Source organism: Oncorhynchus keta, unplaced genomic scaffold (assembly GCF_023373465.1).
Source record: "Oncorhynchus keta strain PuntledgeMale-10-30-2019 unplaced genomic scaffold, Oket_V2 Un_scaffold_2955_pilon_pilon, whole genome shotgun sequence".
NCBI lineage: Eukaryota > Metazoa > Chordata > Actinopteri > Salmoniformes > Salmonidae > Oncorhynchus > Oncorhynchus keta.
This window is the reverse complement of record NW_026290906.1, coordinates 252,501-272,500: the sequence shown is the minus strand read 5'-3', so window position 1 is coordinate 272,500 and position 20,000 is coordinate 252,501. Positions and strand designations below refer to the sequence as shown.

General features: G+C 41.8%; 1 protein-coding gene and 2 long non-coding RNA genes across 3 annotated transcripts in view; all 3 read left to right on the top strand.

The window, feature by feature from the left end:
- Positions 1-16,051, top strand: part of plod3 (procollagen-lysine, 2-oxoglutarate 5-dioxygenase 3) — a 78,922-nt gene extending 62,871 nt beyond the window's left edge. Inside the window, exons 15-18 of the mRNA XM_052515579.1 lie at positions 1,286-1,462; positions 1,893-2,039; positions 3,766-3,891; positions 14,658-16,051. Coding sequence (XP_052371539.1) covers positions 1,286-1,462; positions 1,893-2,039; positions 3,766-3,891; positions 14,658-14,813 — 606 coding nt within the window. The 3' untranslated portion in view covers positions 14,814-16,051. The remainder of the gene's footprint in view (positions 1-1,285; positions 1,463-1,892; positions 2,040-3,765; positions 3,892-14,657) is intronic.
- LOC127928538 (uncharacterized) lies at positions 6,768-9,529 on the top strand. Its single transcript, XR_008131531.1, has 3 exons — positions 6,768-6,838; positions 9,227-9,376; positions 9,452-9,529. It is a non-coding gene; the product is annotated as an uncharacterized LOC127928538 (long non-coding RNA).
- Positions 10,000-12,058, top strand: LOC127928540 (uncharacterized). Its single transcript, XR_008131533.1, has 3 exons — positions 10,000-10,202; positions 10,812-10,861; positions 11,788-12,058. It is a non-coding gene; the product is annotated as an uncharacterized LOC127928540 (long non-coding RNA).
- Positions 16,052-20,000: the final 3,949 nt, after the last annotated feature.

The following is a 20,000-nucleotide window of genomic DNA, read 5'->3' as shown; positions in this document are numbered from 1 at the left end:
GTTATAGGACTGAAGGAGAAGTATTACCATGGTAATATATGTTATATATGTGTTTTAGGACTGGAAGGAGAAGTATTACCATGGTAATATATGTTATATGACTGGAAGGAGAAGTATTACCATGGTAATATATGTTATAGGACTGGAAGGAGAAGTATTACCATGGTAATATATGTTATAGGACTGGAAGGAGAAGTATTACCATGGTAATATATGTTATAGGACTGGAAGGAGAAGTATTACCATGGTAATATATGTTATATATATGTTATAGGACTGAAGGAGAAGTATTACCATGGTAATATATGTTATAGGACTGGAAGGAGAAGTATTACCATGGTAATATATGTTATATGACTGAAGGAGAAGTATTACCATGGTAATATATGTTATATATGTGTTTTAGGACTGGAAGGAGAAGTATAACCATGGTAATATATGTTATAGGACTGGAAGGAGAAGTATTACCATGGTAATATATGTTTTAGGACTGGAAGGAGAAGTATTACCATGGTAATATATGTTGTAGGACTGGAATGAGAAGTATAACCATGGTAATATATGTTATAGGACTGGAAGGAGAAGTATAACCATGGTAATATATGTTGTAGGACTGGAAGGAGAAGTATAACCATGGTAATATATGTTATATATGTGTTTTAGGACTGGAAGGAGAAGTATAACCATGGTAATATATGTTATAGGACTGGAAGGAGAAGTATTACCATGGTAATATATGTTGGTAATATATGTTATATAGGACTGGAAGGAGAAGTATAACCATGGTAATATATGTTATAGGACTGGAAGGAGAAGTATTACCATGGTAATATATGTTATAGGACTGGAAGGAGAAGTATAACCATGGTAATATATGTTATAGGACTGGAAGGAGAAGTATTACCATGGTAATATATGTTGTAGGACTGGAAGGAGAAGTATAACCATGGTAATATATGTTATATATGTGTTTTAGGACTGGAAGGAGAAGTATTACCATGGTAATATATGTTATAGGACTGGAAGGAGAAGTATAACCATGGTAATATATGTTGTAGGACTGGAAGGAGAAGTATAACCATGGTAATATATGTTATATATGTGTTTTAGGACTGGAAGGAGAAGTATTACCATGGTAATATATGTTATAGGACTGGAAGGAGAAGTATAACCATGGTAATATATGTTATAGGACTGGAAGGAGAAGTATTACCATGGTAATATATGTTGTAGGACTGGAAGGAGAAGTATAACCATGGTAATATATGTTATATATGTGTTTTAGGACTGGAAGGAGAAGTATATCCATGAAAACTACTCTAAGATCTTTGAAGACAACCAGACCATCGTGGAGCAGCCATGTCCTGATGTGTACTGGTTCCCATCCTTTACAGACAGGATGTGTGATGATCTGGTGGAAACCATGGAAGACTTTGGAGAATGGAGTGGAGGAAGACATACGGTACGGAGGAGGAAGAGGAGGAAGAGGAGGAGGGGGGGAGGAGGGGGAGGAGGGGAGGAGGAGGAGGAAGACATACGGTGAGGGGGGAGGACAGGATGTGTGATGATCTGGTGGAAACCATGGAAGACTTTGGAGAATGGAGTGGAGGAAGACATACGGTACGGAGGAGGAAGAGGAGGAGGGGGGGAGGAGAGGAGGAGGAGGAAGACATACGGTGAGGGGGGGGAAGGGGGGAGGGGGAGGGGAGGGGGAGGACAGGATGTGTGATGATCTGGTGGAAACCATGGAAGACTGGAGAATGGAGTGGAGGAAGGGGGGGGGGGGAGGGGTGGGGAGGAGGAGGAGGAGGAGGACCTATGAGAGGGAGAGAGAGTGTGCATCTGTGACTACTATGTCTCTTTGGTCAACTGTTTTCTTCTGTGTTTTCCAGGATGAGCGTCTTGCAGGGGGCTATGAGAACGTCCCTACAGTAGATATTCATATGAACCAGATTGGCTTTGAGAAGGAGTGGCTCAAGTTCCTAAAAGAATACATCAGCCCTGTTACTGAGAAACTTTACCCAGGCTACTTCCCCAAGGTACGCGCAGACACATGTTAAATACTATCTGAATCCACAAATCACAAAACGGTAAAGAGGACTTGTTTTTCCTTTAAAAAAGGAAGTCTTGCGATGCCCTGAGACATATCGTCAGTAATGACTCGTACCTTGATCTCCTGTGGCTCCTCGTACTTCGCCCTCTTCCTTTCGTTGGCCCCCTCAATGTGCTACTTTCCCAGGTTGACTTTCAGCTCCCAGTCTTCAGCTGTTGTGAGAAGACTTGTGGAGGTTCTGGTAGGTGGTATTGGCTGTCCCCTGTCCCCTGGCTCTGACGATTGGCCGCTTTGATTGGCTGTTTCCACAATGGCTTTAGTCACCTGGTCGTGGCACCAGCGGTAGCGACTCTCACCTGGGGCTGTGCTCAAGGGTTCCTCTCTTCAAGCACAGAGGGCATGGTAGAACATTGTAGACTGCCTGGATCAAAAAATGTATGCGCTGAGGCTTTCCAAAGCTCGGTCCATATGACCTTACCCTCCACCGCTTGCCCCCATCTTGTCCAGGCTCCTTGTTGCCTCATTCCGACCATCCTGCCGGCTTGCTCCTCCTCGACTGCTGTTGGCACTTCCTCCTGTACCAGCTTCCGTTGGTCTTTCCCTTGGACCTTGTCGTAGCGCGGCGTTGTAATGCCCACCAACACGCTGTGCCGTAACCGTGACTCAGCCTGCTCCACTTGCTTCCTGTCCTCCCCTCTATCCCGGCCTAGGAGACAATCTGGTCCCTTGACTCCCAGTATTGTCGCACGTCCCTTGTACGGCTTACCATGAATTCATCATTCAGGCAGCTGATGGGTATCTTCAGTTTGTTCTTCTGACAGAACAGGGCGATGCTGCTTTGAGGTATTCCCAGCCATTTTCTGAGGTAGCTGTTGTCTCTGGACTGTAGAGATCAGGGCCTCGTAGACTTCCCAGCCATTTTCTGAGGTAGCTGTTGTCTCTGGACTGTAGAGATGGCTGTTGTCTCTGGACTGTAGAGATGGCTGTTGTCTCTGGACTGTAGAGGTAGCTGTTGTCTCTGGACTGTAGAGGTGGCTGTTGTCTCTGGACTGTAGAGATGGCTGTTGTCTCTGGACTGTAGAGATGGCTGTTGTCTCTGGACTGTAGAGGTAGCTGTTGTCTCTGGACTGTAGAGATGGCTGTTGTCTCTGGACTGTAGAGATCAGGGCCTCGTAGACAAGGAGGATCCAGAGAATCAGTGGGAGTGTTGGTGTCATCCAGACCTTGAACTTGCCTTGTCCACTGCAGCCGACCACCAGCTCTTGGTTGATTGTCTTGATGAATGCTGTATCCCTCGGCTGCTCTCAAACAGACTCTTCAGCGGTTTCTCTGCGACGAATGGGATCTGTGTGTCTCGGATGGCGAAGCGGAACTTGTCCACAGTCTTCCCCATCTTCAGCTTTAGACTTCGCTGGCTTGAAACTCATCCGTGCCCAGGTGGCAAGCTTCTCCAGCCCCTTCAAAATCCACCTGCTCCCTGGGACGGCTGTTGTCACAGTCAGGTTGTCCATGAAGGCTCTGATAGGAGGTTGTCGCACACCAGACTTGGTCAGCGGGCCTCTGCATTCCACCGCAGCTTTCACCATTATGTTCATGACAAGGGCGAACAGGTTACCAACATTTTGAAATATCACAAATACATTTAACCAGCTTCCTCCGAGACTGTCATGTATGTACAGGTTCTTGTATGAATAACACCCTCCCCCCCCCAGGCCCAGGCGGTGATGAATTTTGTAGTCCGGTATCGTCCAGATGAACAGCCGTCTCTCCGTCCGCATCACGACTCCTCCACCTTCACCATCAACGTAGCACTCAACAGCAAGGGAGTGGATTACCAGGTACACGCCAGGCCTGGACTGGGAATTGTTGTAGTTTGTGGGGTTTATTTGAAAATACCACATTTTCAAATACTCAAGTAATCTAATAGAGTTTACACTTAAAGGCAACTCGTTTCTATTGATATCGAATACAGGTCTCAGAGAAACAAAATCATATTTGGAAGTATTTTGAAGGTATGCAAGTTATTTCAAAACAAATATATATTTATTTGATGGCTGCCAAATATTTGATGAGAACCCATTTAAGAACAGCTTTACATGACTCGTCACTTCATTATTACCATAGCAACATAGTTGATACATAGGACTTTAGAAATGTCTTCATGGCATAATTATGTAGTTATTAAGATGCAATTACCAAAGTATTATGTAACAGCATACTAATAAAAGTATATTACTCAGGAACAGGTTAAAGTGGATTACTCAGGAACAGGTTAAAGTGGATTACTCAGGAACAGGTTAAAGTGGATTACTCAGGAACAGGTTAAAGTGGATTACTCAGGAACAGGTTAATGTGGATTACTCAGGAACAGGTTAAAGTGGATTACTCAGGAACAGGTTAAAGTGGATTACTCAGGAACAGGTTAATGTTAATGTGGATTACTCAGGAACAGGTTAATGTGGATTACTCAGGAACAGGTTAATGTGGATTACTCAGGAACAGGTTAAAGTGGATTACTCAGGAACAGGTTAAAGTGGATTACTCAGGAACAGGTTAAAGTGGATTACTCAGGAACAGGTTAAAGTGGATTACTCAGGAACAGGTTAATGTTACTCAGGAACAGGTTACTCAGGAACAGGTTAAAGTGGATTACTCAGGAACAGGTTAAAGTGGATTACTCAGGAACAGGTTAATGTGGATTACTCAGGAACAGGTTAATGTGGATTACTCAGGAACAGGTTAAAGTGGATTACTCAGGAACAGGTTAAAGTGGATTACTCAGGAACAGGTTAAAGTGGATTACTCAGGAACAGGTTAATGTGGATTACTCAGGAACAGGTTAAAGTGGATTACTCAGGAACAGGTTAATGTGGATTACTCAGGAACAGGTTAATGTGGATTACTCAGGAACAGGTTAAAGTGGATTACTCAGGAACAGGTTAAAGTGGATTACTCAGGAACAGGTTAAAGTGGATTACTCAGGAACAGGTTAAAGTGGATTACTCAGGAACAGGTTAAAGTGGATTACTCAGGAACAGGTTAAAGTGGATTACTCAGGAACAGGTTAAAGTGGATTACTCAGGAACAGGTTAAAGGTTAAAGTGGATTACTCAGGAACAGGTTAATGTGGATTACTCAGGAACAGGTTAATGTTAATGGGATTACTCAGGAACAGGTTAAAGTGGATTACTCAGGAACAGGTTAATGTTAGTTACTCAGGAACAGGTTACTCAGGAACAGGTTAATGGATTACTCAGAACAGGTTAAAGTGGATTACTCAGGAACAGGTTAAAGTGGATTACTCAGGAACAGGTTAATGGTGGATTACTCAGGAACAGGTTAAAGTGGATTACTCAGGAACAGGTTAATGTGGATTACTCAGGAACAGGTTAATGTTAAAGTGGATTACTCAGGAACAGGTTAAAGTGGATTACTCAGGAACAGGTTAATGTGGATTACTCAGGAACAGGTTAATGTGGTTATTTACTCAGGAACAGGTTAATGTTAAGTGGATTACTCAGGAACAGGTTAATGTGGATTAATCAGGAACAGGTTAAAGTGGAGGAACAGGTTAATGTGGATTACTCAGGAACAGGTTAATGTTAAAGTGGATTACTCAGGAACAGGTTAATGTTAAAGGGATTACTCAGGAACAGGTTAATGTTAAAGTGGATTACTCAGGAACAGGTTAATGTTAATGGATTACTCAGGAACAGGTTAATGTTAAGGAACAGGTTAAAGTGGATTACTCAGGAACAGGTTAATGTGGATTACTCAGGAACAGGTTAATGTTACTCAGGAACAGGTTAATGTTAATTAAGGAACAGGTTAATGTGGATTACTCAGGAACAGGTTAATGTGGATTACTCAGGAACAGGTTAATGTTAGTGGATTACTCAGGAACAGGTTAATGTGGATTACTCAGGAACAGGTTAATGTGGATTACTCAGGAACAGGTTAAAGTGGATTACTCAGGAACAGGTTAATGTTAAAGTGGATTACTCAGGAACAGGTTAATGTTACTCAGATTACTCAGGAACAGGTTAATGGATTACTCAGGAACAGGTTAATGTGGATTACTCAGGAACAGGTTAATGTGGATTACTCAGGAACAGTGTGGATTACTCAGGAACAGGTTAATGTTACTCAGGAACAGGTTAAAGTGGATTACTCAGGAACAGGTTAATGTTTACTCAGGAACAGGTTAATGTGGATTACTCAGGAACAGGTTAATGTGGAACTCAGGAACAGGTTAAAGTGGATTACTCAGGAACAGGTTAACTCAGGTTAAAGTGGATTACTCAGGAACAGGTTAATGTGGATTACTCAGGAACAGGTTAAAGTGGATTACTCAGGAACAGGTTAATGTGGATTACTCAGGAACAGGTTAATGTTAATGGATTACTCAGGAACAGGTTAATGTTTAAGGAACAGGTTAATGTGGATTACTCAGGAACAGGTTAATGTTAGTGGATTACTCAGGAACAGGTTAATGTTAAAGTGGATTACTCAGGAACAGGTTAATGTTTACTCAGGAACAGTTAATGGATTACTCACTTAAAGTGGATTACAGGAACAGGTTAATGTTAATTAGGAACAGGTTAAAGTGGATTACTCAGGAACAGGTTAATGTTAGGATTACTCAGGAACAGGTTAATGTTAGTGGATTACTCAGGTTAATTACTCAGGAACAGGTTAATGTGGATTACTCAGTGGATTACTCAGGAACAGGTTAAAGTGGATTACTCAGGAACAGGTTAATGTTAGTGGATTACTCAGGAACAGGTTAATGTTAGTGGATTACTCAGGAACAGGTTAAAGTGGATTACTCAGGAACAGGTTAATGTTAATGGGATTACTCAGGAACAGGTTAACAGGTTAATGTGGATTACTCAGGAACAGGTTAATGTTACTCAGGAACAGGTGGATTACTCAGGAACAGGTTAATGTTAGTGGATTACTCAGGAACAGGTTAATGTTACTCAGGAACAGGTTAATGTGGATTACTCAGGAACAGGTTAATGTTAATGTGGATTACTCAGGAACAGGTTAATGGATTACTCAGGAACAGGTTAAAGTGGATTACTGGATTACTCAGGAACAGGTTAATGTTAATGTGGATTACTCAGGAACAGGTTAATGTGGATTACTCAGGAACAGGTTAATGTTAGTGGATTACTCAGGAACAGGTTAATGGATTACTCAGGAACAGGTTACTCAGGAACAGGTTAATGTTAATGTGGATTACTCAGGAACAGGTTAAAGTGGATTACTCAGGAACAGGTTAATGTTAATGTTACTCAGGATTAAAGTGGATTACTCAGGAACAGGTTAAAGTGGATTACTCAGGAACAGGTTAATGTTAAAGTGGATTACTCAGGAACAGGTTAATGTTAATGTGATTACTCAGGAACAGGTTAAAGTGGATTACTCAGGAACAGGTTAATGTGGATTACTCAGGAACAGGTTAAAGTGGATTACTCAGGAACAGGTTAATGTTAATTACTCAGTTAATGGGATTACTCAGGAACAGGTTAATGTTAAAGGATTACTCAGGAACAGGTTAATGTGGATTACTCAGGAACAGGTTAAAGTGGATTACTCAGGAACAGGTTAATGTTAGGGATTACTCAGGAACAGGTTAATGTTAAAGGGATTACTCAGGAACAGGTTAATGTTAGTTACTCAGGATTAAAGTGGATTACTCAGGAACAGGTTAATGTTAGTGGATTACTCAGGAACAGGTTGGATTACTGGAACAGGTTAATGTGGATTACTCAGGAACAGGTTAATGTTTACTCAGGAACAGGTTAATGTTAAAGTGGATTACTCAGGAACAGGTTAATGTTAATGTGGATTATTTAAAGTGGATTACTCAGGAACAGGTTAATGTGGATTACTCAGGAACAGGTTAATGTTAAGGAACAGTGGATTACTCAGGAACAGGTTAAAGTGGATTACTCAGGAACAGGTTAATGTGGATTACTCAGGAACAGGTTAATGTGGATTACTCAGGAACAGGTTAATGTTACTCAGGAACAGGTTAATGTGGATTACTCAGGAACAGGTTAATGTGGATTACTCAGGAACAGGTTAATGTTAAAGGATTACTCAGGAACAGGTTAAAGTGGATTACTCAGGAACAGGTTAAAGTGGATTACTCAGGAACAGGTTAAAGTGGATTACTCAGGAACAGGTTAATGTTACTCAGGAACAGGTGGATTACTCAGGAACAGGTTAATGTTAAGGAACAGGTTAATGTGGATTACTCAGGAACAGGTTAATGTTTACTCAGGAACAGGTTAATGTGGGGATTACTCAGGAACAGGTTAATGTTAATGTGGATTACTCCTAGGAACAGGTTAGGAACAGGTTAATGTTAATGTGGATTACTCAGGAACAGGTTAATGTTAATTAATGTGGATTACTCAGGAACAGGTTAATGTTGGATTACTCAGGAACAGGTTAATGTTAATGGGATTACTCAGGAACAGGTTAATGTTAATGTGGATTACTCAGGAACAGGTTACTCAGTTAATGTTAGTGGATTACTCAGGAACAGGTTAATGTTAGTGGATTACTCAGGAACAGGTTAATGTTAATGTGGATTACTCAGGAACAGGTTAATGTTAATGTGGATTACTCAGGAACAGGTTAAACAGGTGTTACTCAGGAACAGGTTAATGTGGATTACTCAGGAACAGAACAGGGAACAGGTTAATGTTAAAGTGGATTACTCAGGAACAGGTTAAAGTGGATTACTCAGGAACAGGTTAAAGTGGATTACTCAGGAACAGGTTAAAGTGGATTACTCAGGAACAGGTTAATGTTAAAGTGGATTACTCAGGAACAGGTTAAAGTTACTCAGGAACAGGTTAAAGTGGATTACTCAGGAACAGGTTAAACAGGTTAATGTGGATTACTCAGGAACAGGTTAATGTTAAAGTGGATTACTCAGGAACAGGTTAATGTTACTCAGGAACAGGTTAATTAATGTGGATTACTCAGGAACAGGTTAATGTTAGTGGATTACTTTAATGTTACTCAGGAACAGGTTAATGTGGATTACTCAGGAACAGGTTAATGTGGATTACAGGTTAAGGAACAGGTTAATGTTAAAGATTACTCAGTGGATTACTCAGGAACAGGTTAATGTGGATTACTCAGGAACAGGTTAAAGTGGATTACTCAGGAACAGGTTAATGTGGATTACTCAGGAACAGGTTAATGTGGATTACTCAGGAACAGGTTAAAGTGGATTACTCAGGAACAGGTTAATGTGGATTACTCAGGAACAGGTTAAAGTGGATTACTCAGGAACAGGTTAAAGTGGATTACTCAGGAACAGGTTAATGTGGATTACTCAGGAACAGGTTAAAGTGGATTACTCAGGAACAGGTTAATGTTAGTGGATTACTCAGGAACAGGTTAATGTTAGTGGATTACTCAGGAACAGGTTAATGTGGATTACTCAGGAACAGGTTAATGTGGATTACTCAGGAACAGGTTAATGTGGATTACTCAGGAACAGGTTAAAGTGGATTACTCAGGAACAGGTTAAAGTGGATTACTCAGGAACAGGTTAAAGTGGATTACTCAGGAACAGGTTAATGTTAGTGGATTACTCAGGAACAGGTTAATGTGGATTACTCAGGAACAGGTTAATGTTAAAGGATTACTCAGGAACAGGTTAATGTTAATGTGGATTACTCAGGAACAGGTTAATGTGGATTACTCAGGAACAGGTTAATGTGGATTACTCAGGAACAGGTTAAAGTGGATTACTCAGGAACAGGTTAATGTTTATTACTCAGTGGGATTACTCAGGAACAGGTTAATGTTTATTACTCAGGAACAGGTTAAAGGATTACTCAGGAACAGGTTAATGTGGATTACTCAGGAACAGGTTAATGTGGATTACTCAGGAACAGGTTAAAGTGGATTACTCAGGAACAGGCTAATGTGGATTACTCAGGAACAGGCTAATGTGGATTACTCAGGAACAGGTTAATGTTAGTGGATTACTCAGGAACAGGTTAATGTTAGTGGATTACTCAGGAACAGGTTAATGTTAGTGGATTACTCAGGAACAGGTTAATGTTAATGTGGATTACTCAGGAACAGGTTAAAGTGGATTACTCAGGAACAGGTTAATGTGGATTACTCAGGAACAGGTTAATGTTAGTGGATTACTCAGGAACAGGTTAATGTGGATTACTCAGGAACAGGTTAAAGTGGATTACTCAGGAACAGGTTAAAGTGGATTACTCAGGAACAGGTTAATGTTAAAGTGGATTACTCAGGAACAGGTTAATGTTAGTGGATTACTCAGGAACAGGTTAATGTGGATTACTCAGGAACAGGTTAAAGTGGATTACTCAGGAACAGGTTAAAGTGGATTACTCAGGAACAGGTTAATGTTAATGTGGATTACTCAGGAACAGGTTAATGTGGATTACTCAGGAACAGGTTAATGTGGATTACTCAGGAACAGGTTAATGTGGATTACTCAGAAACAGGTTAAAGTGGATTACTCAGGAACAGGTTAAAGTGGATTACTCAGGAACAGGTTAATGTGGATTACTCAGGAACAGGTTAATGTTAGTGGATTACTCAGGAACAGGTTAAAGTGGATTACTCAGGAACAGGTTAATGTTAGTGGATTACTCAGGAACAGGTTAATGTTAATGTGGATTACTCAGGAACAGGTTAAAGTGGATTACTCAGGAACAGGTTAAAGTGGATTACTCAGGAACAGGTTAAAGTGGATTACTCAGGAACAGGTTAATGTGGATTACTCAGGGACAGGTTAATGTTAATGTGGATTACTCAGGAACAGGTTAAAGTGGATTACTCAGGAACAGGTTAATGTTAATGTGGATTACTCAGGAACAGGTTAAAGTGGATTACTCAGGAACAGGTTAATGTTAAAGTGGATTACTCAGGAACAGGTTAATGTTAAAGTGGATTACTCAGGAATAGGCTAATGTGGATTACTCAGGAACAGGTTAATGTTAGTGGATTACTCAGGAACAGGTTAAAGTGGATTACTCAGGAACAGGTCAATGTTAGTGGATTACTCAGGAACAGGTTAATGTTAGTGGATTACTCAGGAACAGGTTAATGTGGATTACTCAGGAACAGGTTAATGTTAAAGTGGATTACTCAGGAACAGGTGAAAGTGGATTACTCAGGAACAGGTTAATGTTAAAATGGATTACTCAGGAACAGGTTAATGTGGATTACTCAGGAACAGGTTAATGTTAATGTGGATTACTCAGGAACAGGTTAATGTTAATGTGGATTACTCAGGAACAGGTTAATGTGGATTACTCAGGAACAGGTTAATGTTAAAGTGGATTACTCAGGAACAGGTTAAAGTGGATTACTCAGGAACAGGTTAAAGTGGATTACTCAGGAACAGGTTAATGTTAATGTGGATTACTCAGGAACAGGTTAATGTTAAAGTGGATTACTCAGGAACAGGTTAATGTGGATTACTCAGGAACAGGTTAATGTTAATGTGGATTACTCAGGAACAGGTTAATGTTAATGTGGATTACTCAGGAACAGGTTAATGTGGATTACTCAGGAACAGGTTAATGTTAAAGTGGATTACTCAGGAACAGGTTAAAGTGGATTACTCAGGAACAGGTTAAAGTGGATTACTCAGGAACAGGTTAAAGTGGATTACTCAGGAACAGGTTATGTTAATGTGGATTACTCAGGAACAGGTTAATGTTAAAGTGGATTACTCAGGAACAGGTTAATGTTAAAGTGGATTACTCAGGAACAGGTTAATGTGGATTACTCAGGAACAGGTTAATGTTAAAGTGGATTACTCAGGAACAGGTTAAAGTGGATTACTCAGGAACAGGTTAATGTTAAAGTGGATTACTCAGGAACAGGTTAATGTTAATGTGGATTACTCAGGAACAGGTTAATGTGGATTACTCAGGAACAGGTTAATGTGGATTACTCAGGAACAGGTTAATGTGGATTACTCAGGAACAGGTTAAAGTGGATTACTCAGGAACAGGTTAAAGTGGATTACTCAGGAACAGGTTAATGTGGATTACTCAGGAACAGGTTAATGTTAGTGGATTACTCAGGAACAGGTTAATGTTAATGTGGATTACTCAGGAACAGGTTAATGTTAAAGTGGATTACTCAGGAACAGGTTAATGTTAATGTGGATTACTCAGGAACAGGTTAATGTTAGTGGATTACTCAGGAACAGGTTAATGTTAATGTGGATTACTCAGGAACAGGTTAATGTTAATGTGGATTACTCAGGAACAGGTTAATGTTAATGTGGATTACTCAGGAACAGGTTAATGTTAGTGGATTACTCAGGAACAGGTTAATGTTCATGTGGATTACTCAGGAACAGGTTAATGTTAATGTGGATTACTCAGGAACAGGTTAATGTTAGTGGATTACTCAGGAACAGGTTAATGTTAATGTGGATTACTCAGGAACAGGTTAATGTTAAAGTGGATTACTCAGGAACAGGTTAAAGTGGATTACTCAGGAACAGGTTAAAGTGGATTACTCAGGAACAGGTTAAAGTGGATTACTCAGGAACAGGTTAATGTTAAAGTGGATTACTCAGGAACAGGTTAAAGTGGATTACTCAGAAACAGGTTAATGTGGATTACTCAGGAACAGGTTAAAGTGGATTACTCAGGAACAGGTTAATGTTAGTGGATTACTCAGGAACAGGTTAAAGTGGATTACTCAGGAACAGGTTAATGTGGATTACTCAGGAACAGGTTAATGTGGATTACTCAGGAACAGGTTAAAGTGGATTACTCAGGAACAGGTTAATGTGGATTACTCAGGAACAGGTTAATGTGGATTACTCAGGAACAGGTTAAAGTGGATTACTCAGGAACAGGTTAATGTTAAAGTGGATTACTCAGGAACAGGTTAAAGTGGATTACTCAGAAACAGGTTAATGTGGATTACTCAGGAACAGGTTAAAGTGGATTACTCAGGAACAGGTTAATGTTAGTGGATTACTCAGGAACAGGTTAAAGTGGATTACTCAGGAACAGGTTAATGTGGATTACTCAGGAACAGGTTAATGTGGATTACTCAGGAACAGGTTAAAGTGGATTACTCAGGAACAGGTTAAAGTGGATTACTCAGGAACAGGTTAAAGTGGATTACTCAGGAACAGGTTAATGTGGATTACTCAGGAACAGGTTAATGTGGATTACTCAGGAACAGGTTAATGTTAGTGGATTACTCAGGAACAGGTTAATGTTAGTGGATTACTCAGGAACAGGTTAATGTGGATTACTCAGGAACAGGTTAATGTGGATTACTCAGGAACAGGTTAAAGTGGATTACTCAGGAACAGGTTAATGTTTAAGTGGATTACTCAGGAACAGGTTAATGTTTAAGTGGATTACTCAGGAACAGGTTAATGTGGATTACTCAGGAACAGGTTAATGTGGATTACTCAGGAACAGGTTAAAGTGGATTACTCAGGAACAGGCTAATCTGGATTACTCAGGAACAGGCTAATGTGGATTACTCAGGAACAGGTTAATGTTAGTGGATTACTCAGGAACAGGTTAATGTTAGTGGATTACTCAGGAACAGGTTAATGTTAATGTGGATTACTCAGGAACAGGTTAATGTGGATTACTCAGGAACAGGTTAATGTGGATTACTCAGGAACAGGTTAATGTGGATTACTCAGGAACAGGTTAATGTGGATTACTCAGGAACAGGTTAATGTGGATTACTCAGGAACAGGTTAATGTGGATTACTCAGGAACAGGTTAACCTGTCTGGGAACGGCCAGTGAAATTGCAGGGCGTCAAATTCAAACAGGAATCTCATAAATCAAATTTGTCAAACATACAAGTATTAAGCACCATTTTAAAGATGAAATTCTCGTTAATCCAGCCACAGTGTCTGATTTCAAAAAGGCTTTACAGCGAAAGCTCCACAAAGATTATGTTAAGTCACCACCAAGTCACAGAAAAACACAGCCGTTTTTCCAGCCAAAGAGAGGAGTCACAAAAAGCACAAATAGAGATAAAATGAATCACTAACCTTTGATGATCTTCATCAGATGACACTCATAGGACTTCATGTTACACAATACATGTATTATGTTTTGTTTGATAAAGTGAATATTTATATCCAAAAATCTCATTTTACATTGGCGTGTTATGTTCAGTAGTCCCACATCAGAGAGCCACATCAGTTTACAGAAATATTCATAATAAACATTGATAAAAGATACAACTATTATTCATGGAACTTTAGATAAACTTCTCCTTAATGCAACTGCTGTGTCAGATTTCAAGTAAACTTTACGGAAAAAGCAAACCATGCAATAATCTGAGTACGGCGCACAGAGCCCAACCCAGCCAAAGAAATATCCGCCATGTTGTGGAGTCAACATTAGTCAGAAATAGCATTATAAATATACACACACACACACAATCTGTAACGTGTTTGTGCTTTCTCTCTCTCTCTCTCTCTCACACACACATTCTGTAACGTGTTTGTGTTTCAGGGAGGAGGGTGCTTTCTCTCTCTCTCTCACACACCCAATCTGTGTATGTAACTTGCGTTTCAGGGTGGAGGGTGCCGGTTCCTTCGCTATGACTGTAATGTGGAAGCACCTCGTAAAGGATGGTCTTTCATGCACCCAGGCAGACTGACTCACTACCACGAGGGCCTGCCTACAACCAGCGGGACTAGATACATCATGGTTTCCTTCGTTGACCCCTAAACCCTGACCTCTAACCCCTGAACACACCACCCAGGTGACTAGATACATTATGGCATCCTTCATAGACCCATAGACACTGGTGGCGCGTGTGTGTGCGTGTGTGTGTGTGTGTGTGTGTGTGTGTCAGTCAGTCAGTCAGTCACATAGCAGATGGGTCTTCTCGTTGCCGTAGTAACACAAACCACTGAGTTTCATAGCAACCAGTTGAGCGACTTGAATCATGATCAGATCAGGCCAATCAGCCGCAGAGAGGTCAGTCTGATGAAACCTCACCATGCTGCCTTTGAAATGTACATGTCAGTCATTTAGTAGATGTTCTTATCCAGAGGGACTTACAGTCAGGACATTCATCTTCAGATAGCTAGGTGGACCGGTCATAGTCAGTACATTCATCTGCAGATAGCTAGGTGGACCAGTCATAGTCAGGACATTCATCTGCAGATAGCTAGGTGGACCAGTCATAGTCAGGACATTCATCTTCAGATAGCTAGGTGGGACAACCACATATCACACTCGTAGTCAGTGTAGTTCTTTCTCAATATGCTTCCTCATTTTTCTTCGACCCCTGACCTCTGTAGCTAGCTGTGTGTGTTTGGTGTGTGTGTGTGTTAATTTAAGTGTTTGATGTAACGGCAGGCTGATGTGGGTGTCATGTTACAGCGTTGCTATAGTAACCAGCCTCTCCCTGTGAGTGGAGAAAAGATGATTGACACTCCTAAGAGAGAAAACTGAACTTTCTGATAGAAATACCATGAATAGATCATCTGAGCTGTTCTACATGATAGAAACTCTAATCAATAGATCTGAAAAACACTCCACAAGACGTAGTTCTATAATATCATGAGTAGATCGGAACTGTCTGTTCTACATGATCTGTTTCTATGTGCTGTCTGTTCTACATGATCTGTGTCTATGCGGTTGTTTTTGAAGGTAATGTATAGTTTTATATTTCAGAAACCAACACGACCTTGGTCTTCAGAGGTCTGTCAGAAACATGTATTTTATCATTGCGTTTTAAACTACTGCTTCAGACTGAGGCCCAAATGTTGCAACTTAAATCTGGTGTTTTTTATTGGTATATTTTTGTGATTGTTTTCTAGTGTTCTGGTCCCATGTTGGCAATCAAAGTGTGTCTGTCCATCTGACATGCTTCTATCGAGCTTTGTACAAAATGCCCTAAATTATTTGTTATGATTGAGAAATAAAGTTTCACATTTTAATAAATAATTAGTTCTATATGTCTGTCTGTTAGTTTGCAGTCTTTGTTTGTGTGATTATTTGGTTGAGAGTTCAGCAGTTCACCACTAGATTGTAGTTCAGCAGTTCACCACTAGATGGCATATCATATAGATTGTAGTTCAGCAGCTAACCACTAGATGGCATATCATATAGATTGTAGTTCAGCAGCTAACCACTAGATGGCATATCATATAGATTGTGTAGTTCAGCAGTTCACCACTAGATGGCATATCATATAGATTGTAGTTCAGCAGTTCACCACTAGATGGCATATCATATAGATTGTAGTTCAGCAGTTCACCACTAGATGGCATATCATATAGATTGTAGTTCAGCAGTTCACCACTAGATGGCATATCATATAGATTGTAGTTCAGCAGTTCACCACTAGATGGCATATCATATAGATTGTATTTCAGCAGTTCACCACTAGATGGTAGGCTTGATTACCAACAACGACGAGACGGCCTACAGGGAGGAGGTGAGGGCCCTCGGAGTGTGGTGTCAGGAAAATAACCTCACACTCAACAAAACTAAGGAGATGATTGTGGACTTCAGGAAACAGCAGAGGGAACACCCCCCTATCCACATCGATGGAACAGTAGTAGAGAGGGTAGCAAGTTTTAAGTTCCTCGGCATACACATCACAGACAAACTGAATTGGTCCACCCACACAGACAGCATCGTGAAGAAGGCGCAGCAGCGCCTCATCAACCTCAGGAGGCTGAAGAAATTCGGCTTGTCACCAAAAGCACTCACAAACTTCTACAGATGCACAATCGAGAGCATCCTGGCGGGCTGTATCACCGCCTGGTACGGCAACTGCTCCGCCCTCAACCGTAAGGCTCTCCAGAGAGTAGTGAGGTCTGCACAACGCATCACCGGGGGCAAACTACCTGCCCTCCAGGACACCTACACCACCCGATGTTACAGGAAGGCCATAAAGATTATCAAGGACATCAACCACCCGAACCACTGCCTGTTCACCCCGCTATCATCCAGAAGGCGAGGTCAGTACAGGTGCATCAAAGCTGGGACCGAGAGACTGAAAAACAGCTTCTATCTCAAGGCCATCAGACTGTTAAACAGCCACCACTAACACTGAGTGGCTGCTGCCAACACACTGACACTACTCCAGCCACTTTAATAATAATAATATATGCCATTTAGCAGACGCTTTTATCCAAAGCGACTTACAGTCATGTGTGCATACATTCTACGTATGGGTGGTCCCGGGAATCGAACCCACTACCCTGGCGTTACAAGCGCCATGCTCTACCAACTGAGCCACAGAAGGACCACCACAATGCTACCTTATATAATGTTACTTACCCTACATTATTCATCTCATATGCATACGTATATACTGTACTCGACATCATCGACTGCATCCTTATGTAATACATGTATCACTAGCCACTTTAACTATGCCACTTTGTTTACTTTGTCTACATACTCATCTCATATGTATATACTGTACTCGATACCATCTACTGTATGCTGCTCTGTACCATCACTCATTCATATATCCTTATGTACATATTCTTTATCCCCTTACACTGTGTATAAGACAGTAGTTTTGGAATTGTTAGTTAGATTACTTGTTGGTTATCACTGCATTGTCGGAACTAGAAGCACAAGCATTTCGCTACACTCGCATTAACATCTGCTAACCATGTGTATGTGACAAATACAATTTGATTTGATTTGATGGCATATCATATAGATTGTAGTTCAGCAGTTCACCACTAGATGGCATATCATATAGATTGTAGTTCAGCAGCTAACCACTAGATGGCATATCATATAGATTGTGTAGTTCAGCAGTTCACCACTAGATGGCATATACAGATTGTAGTTCAGCAGCTAACCACTAGATGGCATATCATATAGATTGTGTAGTTCAGCAGTTCACCACTAGATGGCATATCATACAGATTGTGTAGTTCAGCAGTTCACCACTAGATGGCATATCATACAGATTGTGTAGTTCAGCAGTTCACCACTAGATGGCATATCATACAGATTGTGTAGTTCAGCAGTTCACCACTAGATGGCATATCATATAGATTCATATATCATATAGACCAGCAGGTGTCTGTTGTCTGCAAATCAGAGACATGTCATAAGCGTGCCTATGTTACACTCAGTCAAAATGAAAGTTACACACAATCAATCACACATGATAACTGTCTCACAAGACTACTGGTTTAAGGCTATTTTCATTCTCCCTCTTCTCTCCCGTTCTCTCTTCAGTAGTCTCTGTGTCTTGTCTGAGGAATGAAGTTTTCCAGTTTGAATGGTGGCTGAGAGAATAGGCACCTCCCACAGCAGCCATATTGGGGAGGGCAATGTCAGTTATCCAATGTCACTAAGGCTGTGTGTGTGTGTGTGAGAGAGAGAGAGTCCGCTGAACTGGATTAGATTGAATGGGATTATAGCTCCGGGATTACAGTTACACCCCCATCTATTTCTCTCCTCTCTTTCACTCCTTTTACCCTCATCTCTAGTCTGTCATACTCTCCCTCTATCTTTGTGTCTGGCCTCCCTCCCTCCTCCCTTCCTCCCTTCATCTTTCTCTCTTCATATGTCCTAACCCTGGCCTCCTCCCTCTCTCCTCTCTTCATATGTCCTAACCCTGGCCTCCTCCCTCCCTCCTCTCTTCATATGTCCTAACCCTGGCCTCCTCCCTCCCTCCTCTCTTCATATGTCCTAACCCTGGCCTCCTCCCTCCCCTCCTCCATCTCTTCATATGTCCTAACCCTGGCCTCCTCCCTCCCTCCTCCATCTCTTCATATGTCCTAACCCTGGCCTCCTCCCTCCCTCCTCTCTTCATATGTCCTAACCCTGGCCTCCTCCCTCCCTCCTCTCTTCATATGTCCTAACCCTGGCCTCCTCCCTCCCTCCTCCATCTCTTCATATGTCCTAACCCTGGCCTCCTCCCTCCCCCTCCTCTCTTCATATGTCCTAACCCTGGCCTCCTCCCTCCCTCCTCTCTTCATATGTCCTAACCCTGGCCTCCTCCCTCCCTCCCTCCTCTCTTCATATGTCCTAACCCTGGCCTCCTCCCTCCCTTCATATGTCCTAACCCTGGCCTCCTCCCTCCCTCCTCTCTTCATATGTCCTAACCCTGGCCTCCTCCCTCCCTCTCTCCTCTCTTCATATGTCCTAACCCTGGCCTCCTCCCTCCCTCCTCTCTTCATATGTCCTAACCCTGGCCTCCTCCCTCCCTCCTCTCTTCATATGTCCTAACCCTGGCCTCCTCCCTCCCTCCTCTCTTCATATGTCCTAACCCTGGCCTCCTCCCTCCCTCCTCTCTTCATATGTCCTAACCCTGGCCTCCTCCCTCCCTCCTCTCTCTTCATATGTCCTAACCCTGGCCTCCTCCCTCCCTCCTCTCTTCATATGTCCTAACCCTGGCCTCCTCCCTCCCTCCTCTCTTCATATGTCCTAACCCTGGCCTCCTCCCTCCTCCATCTCTTCATATGTCCTAACCCTGGCCTCCTCCCTCCCTCCTCTCTTCATATGTCCTAACCCTGGCCTCCTCCCTCCCTCCTCTCTTCATATGTCCTAACCCTGGCCCCCTCCCTCCTCTCTTCATATGTCCTAACCCTGGCCTCCCCCCTCCCTCCTCTCTTCATATGTCCTAACCCTGGCCTCCTCCCTCCCTCCTCCATCTCTTCATATGTCCTAAACCTGGCCTCCTCCCTCTCTCCTCTCTTCATATGTCCTAACCCTGGCCTCCCCCCTCCCTCCTCCCATCCATCAATCTTTCTCTCTGCATCAGTATTATTCATATGTTCTTATATAAGGTCCATTTTGTCAGCTACGGTCACTCTGTTTATATAACCTGCTGTGTGTTTTATACACACAATTACAGACACGATACCTAGCCTCCAGCCTAACCTTGACCTCCTTGGTCATGTGTGTACTATCTATCGTCTCTAA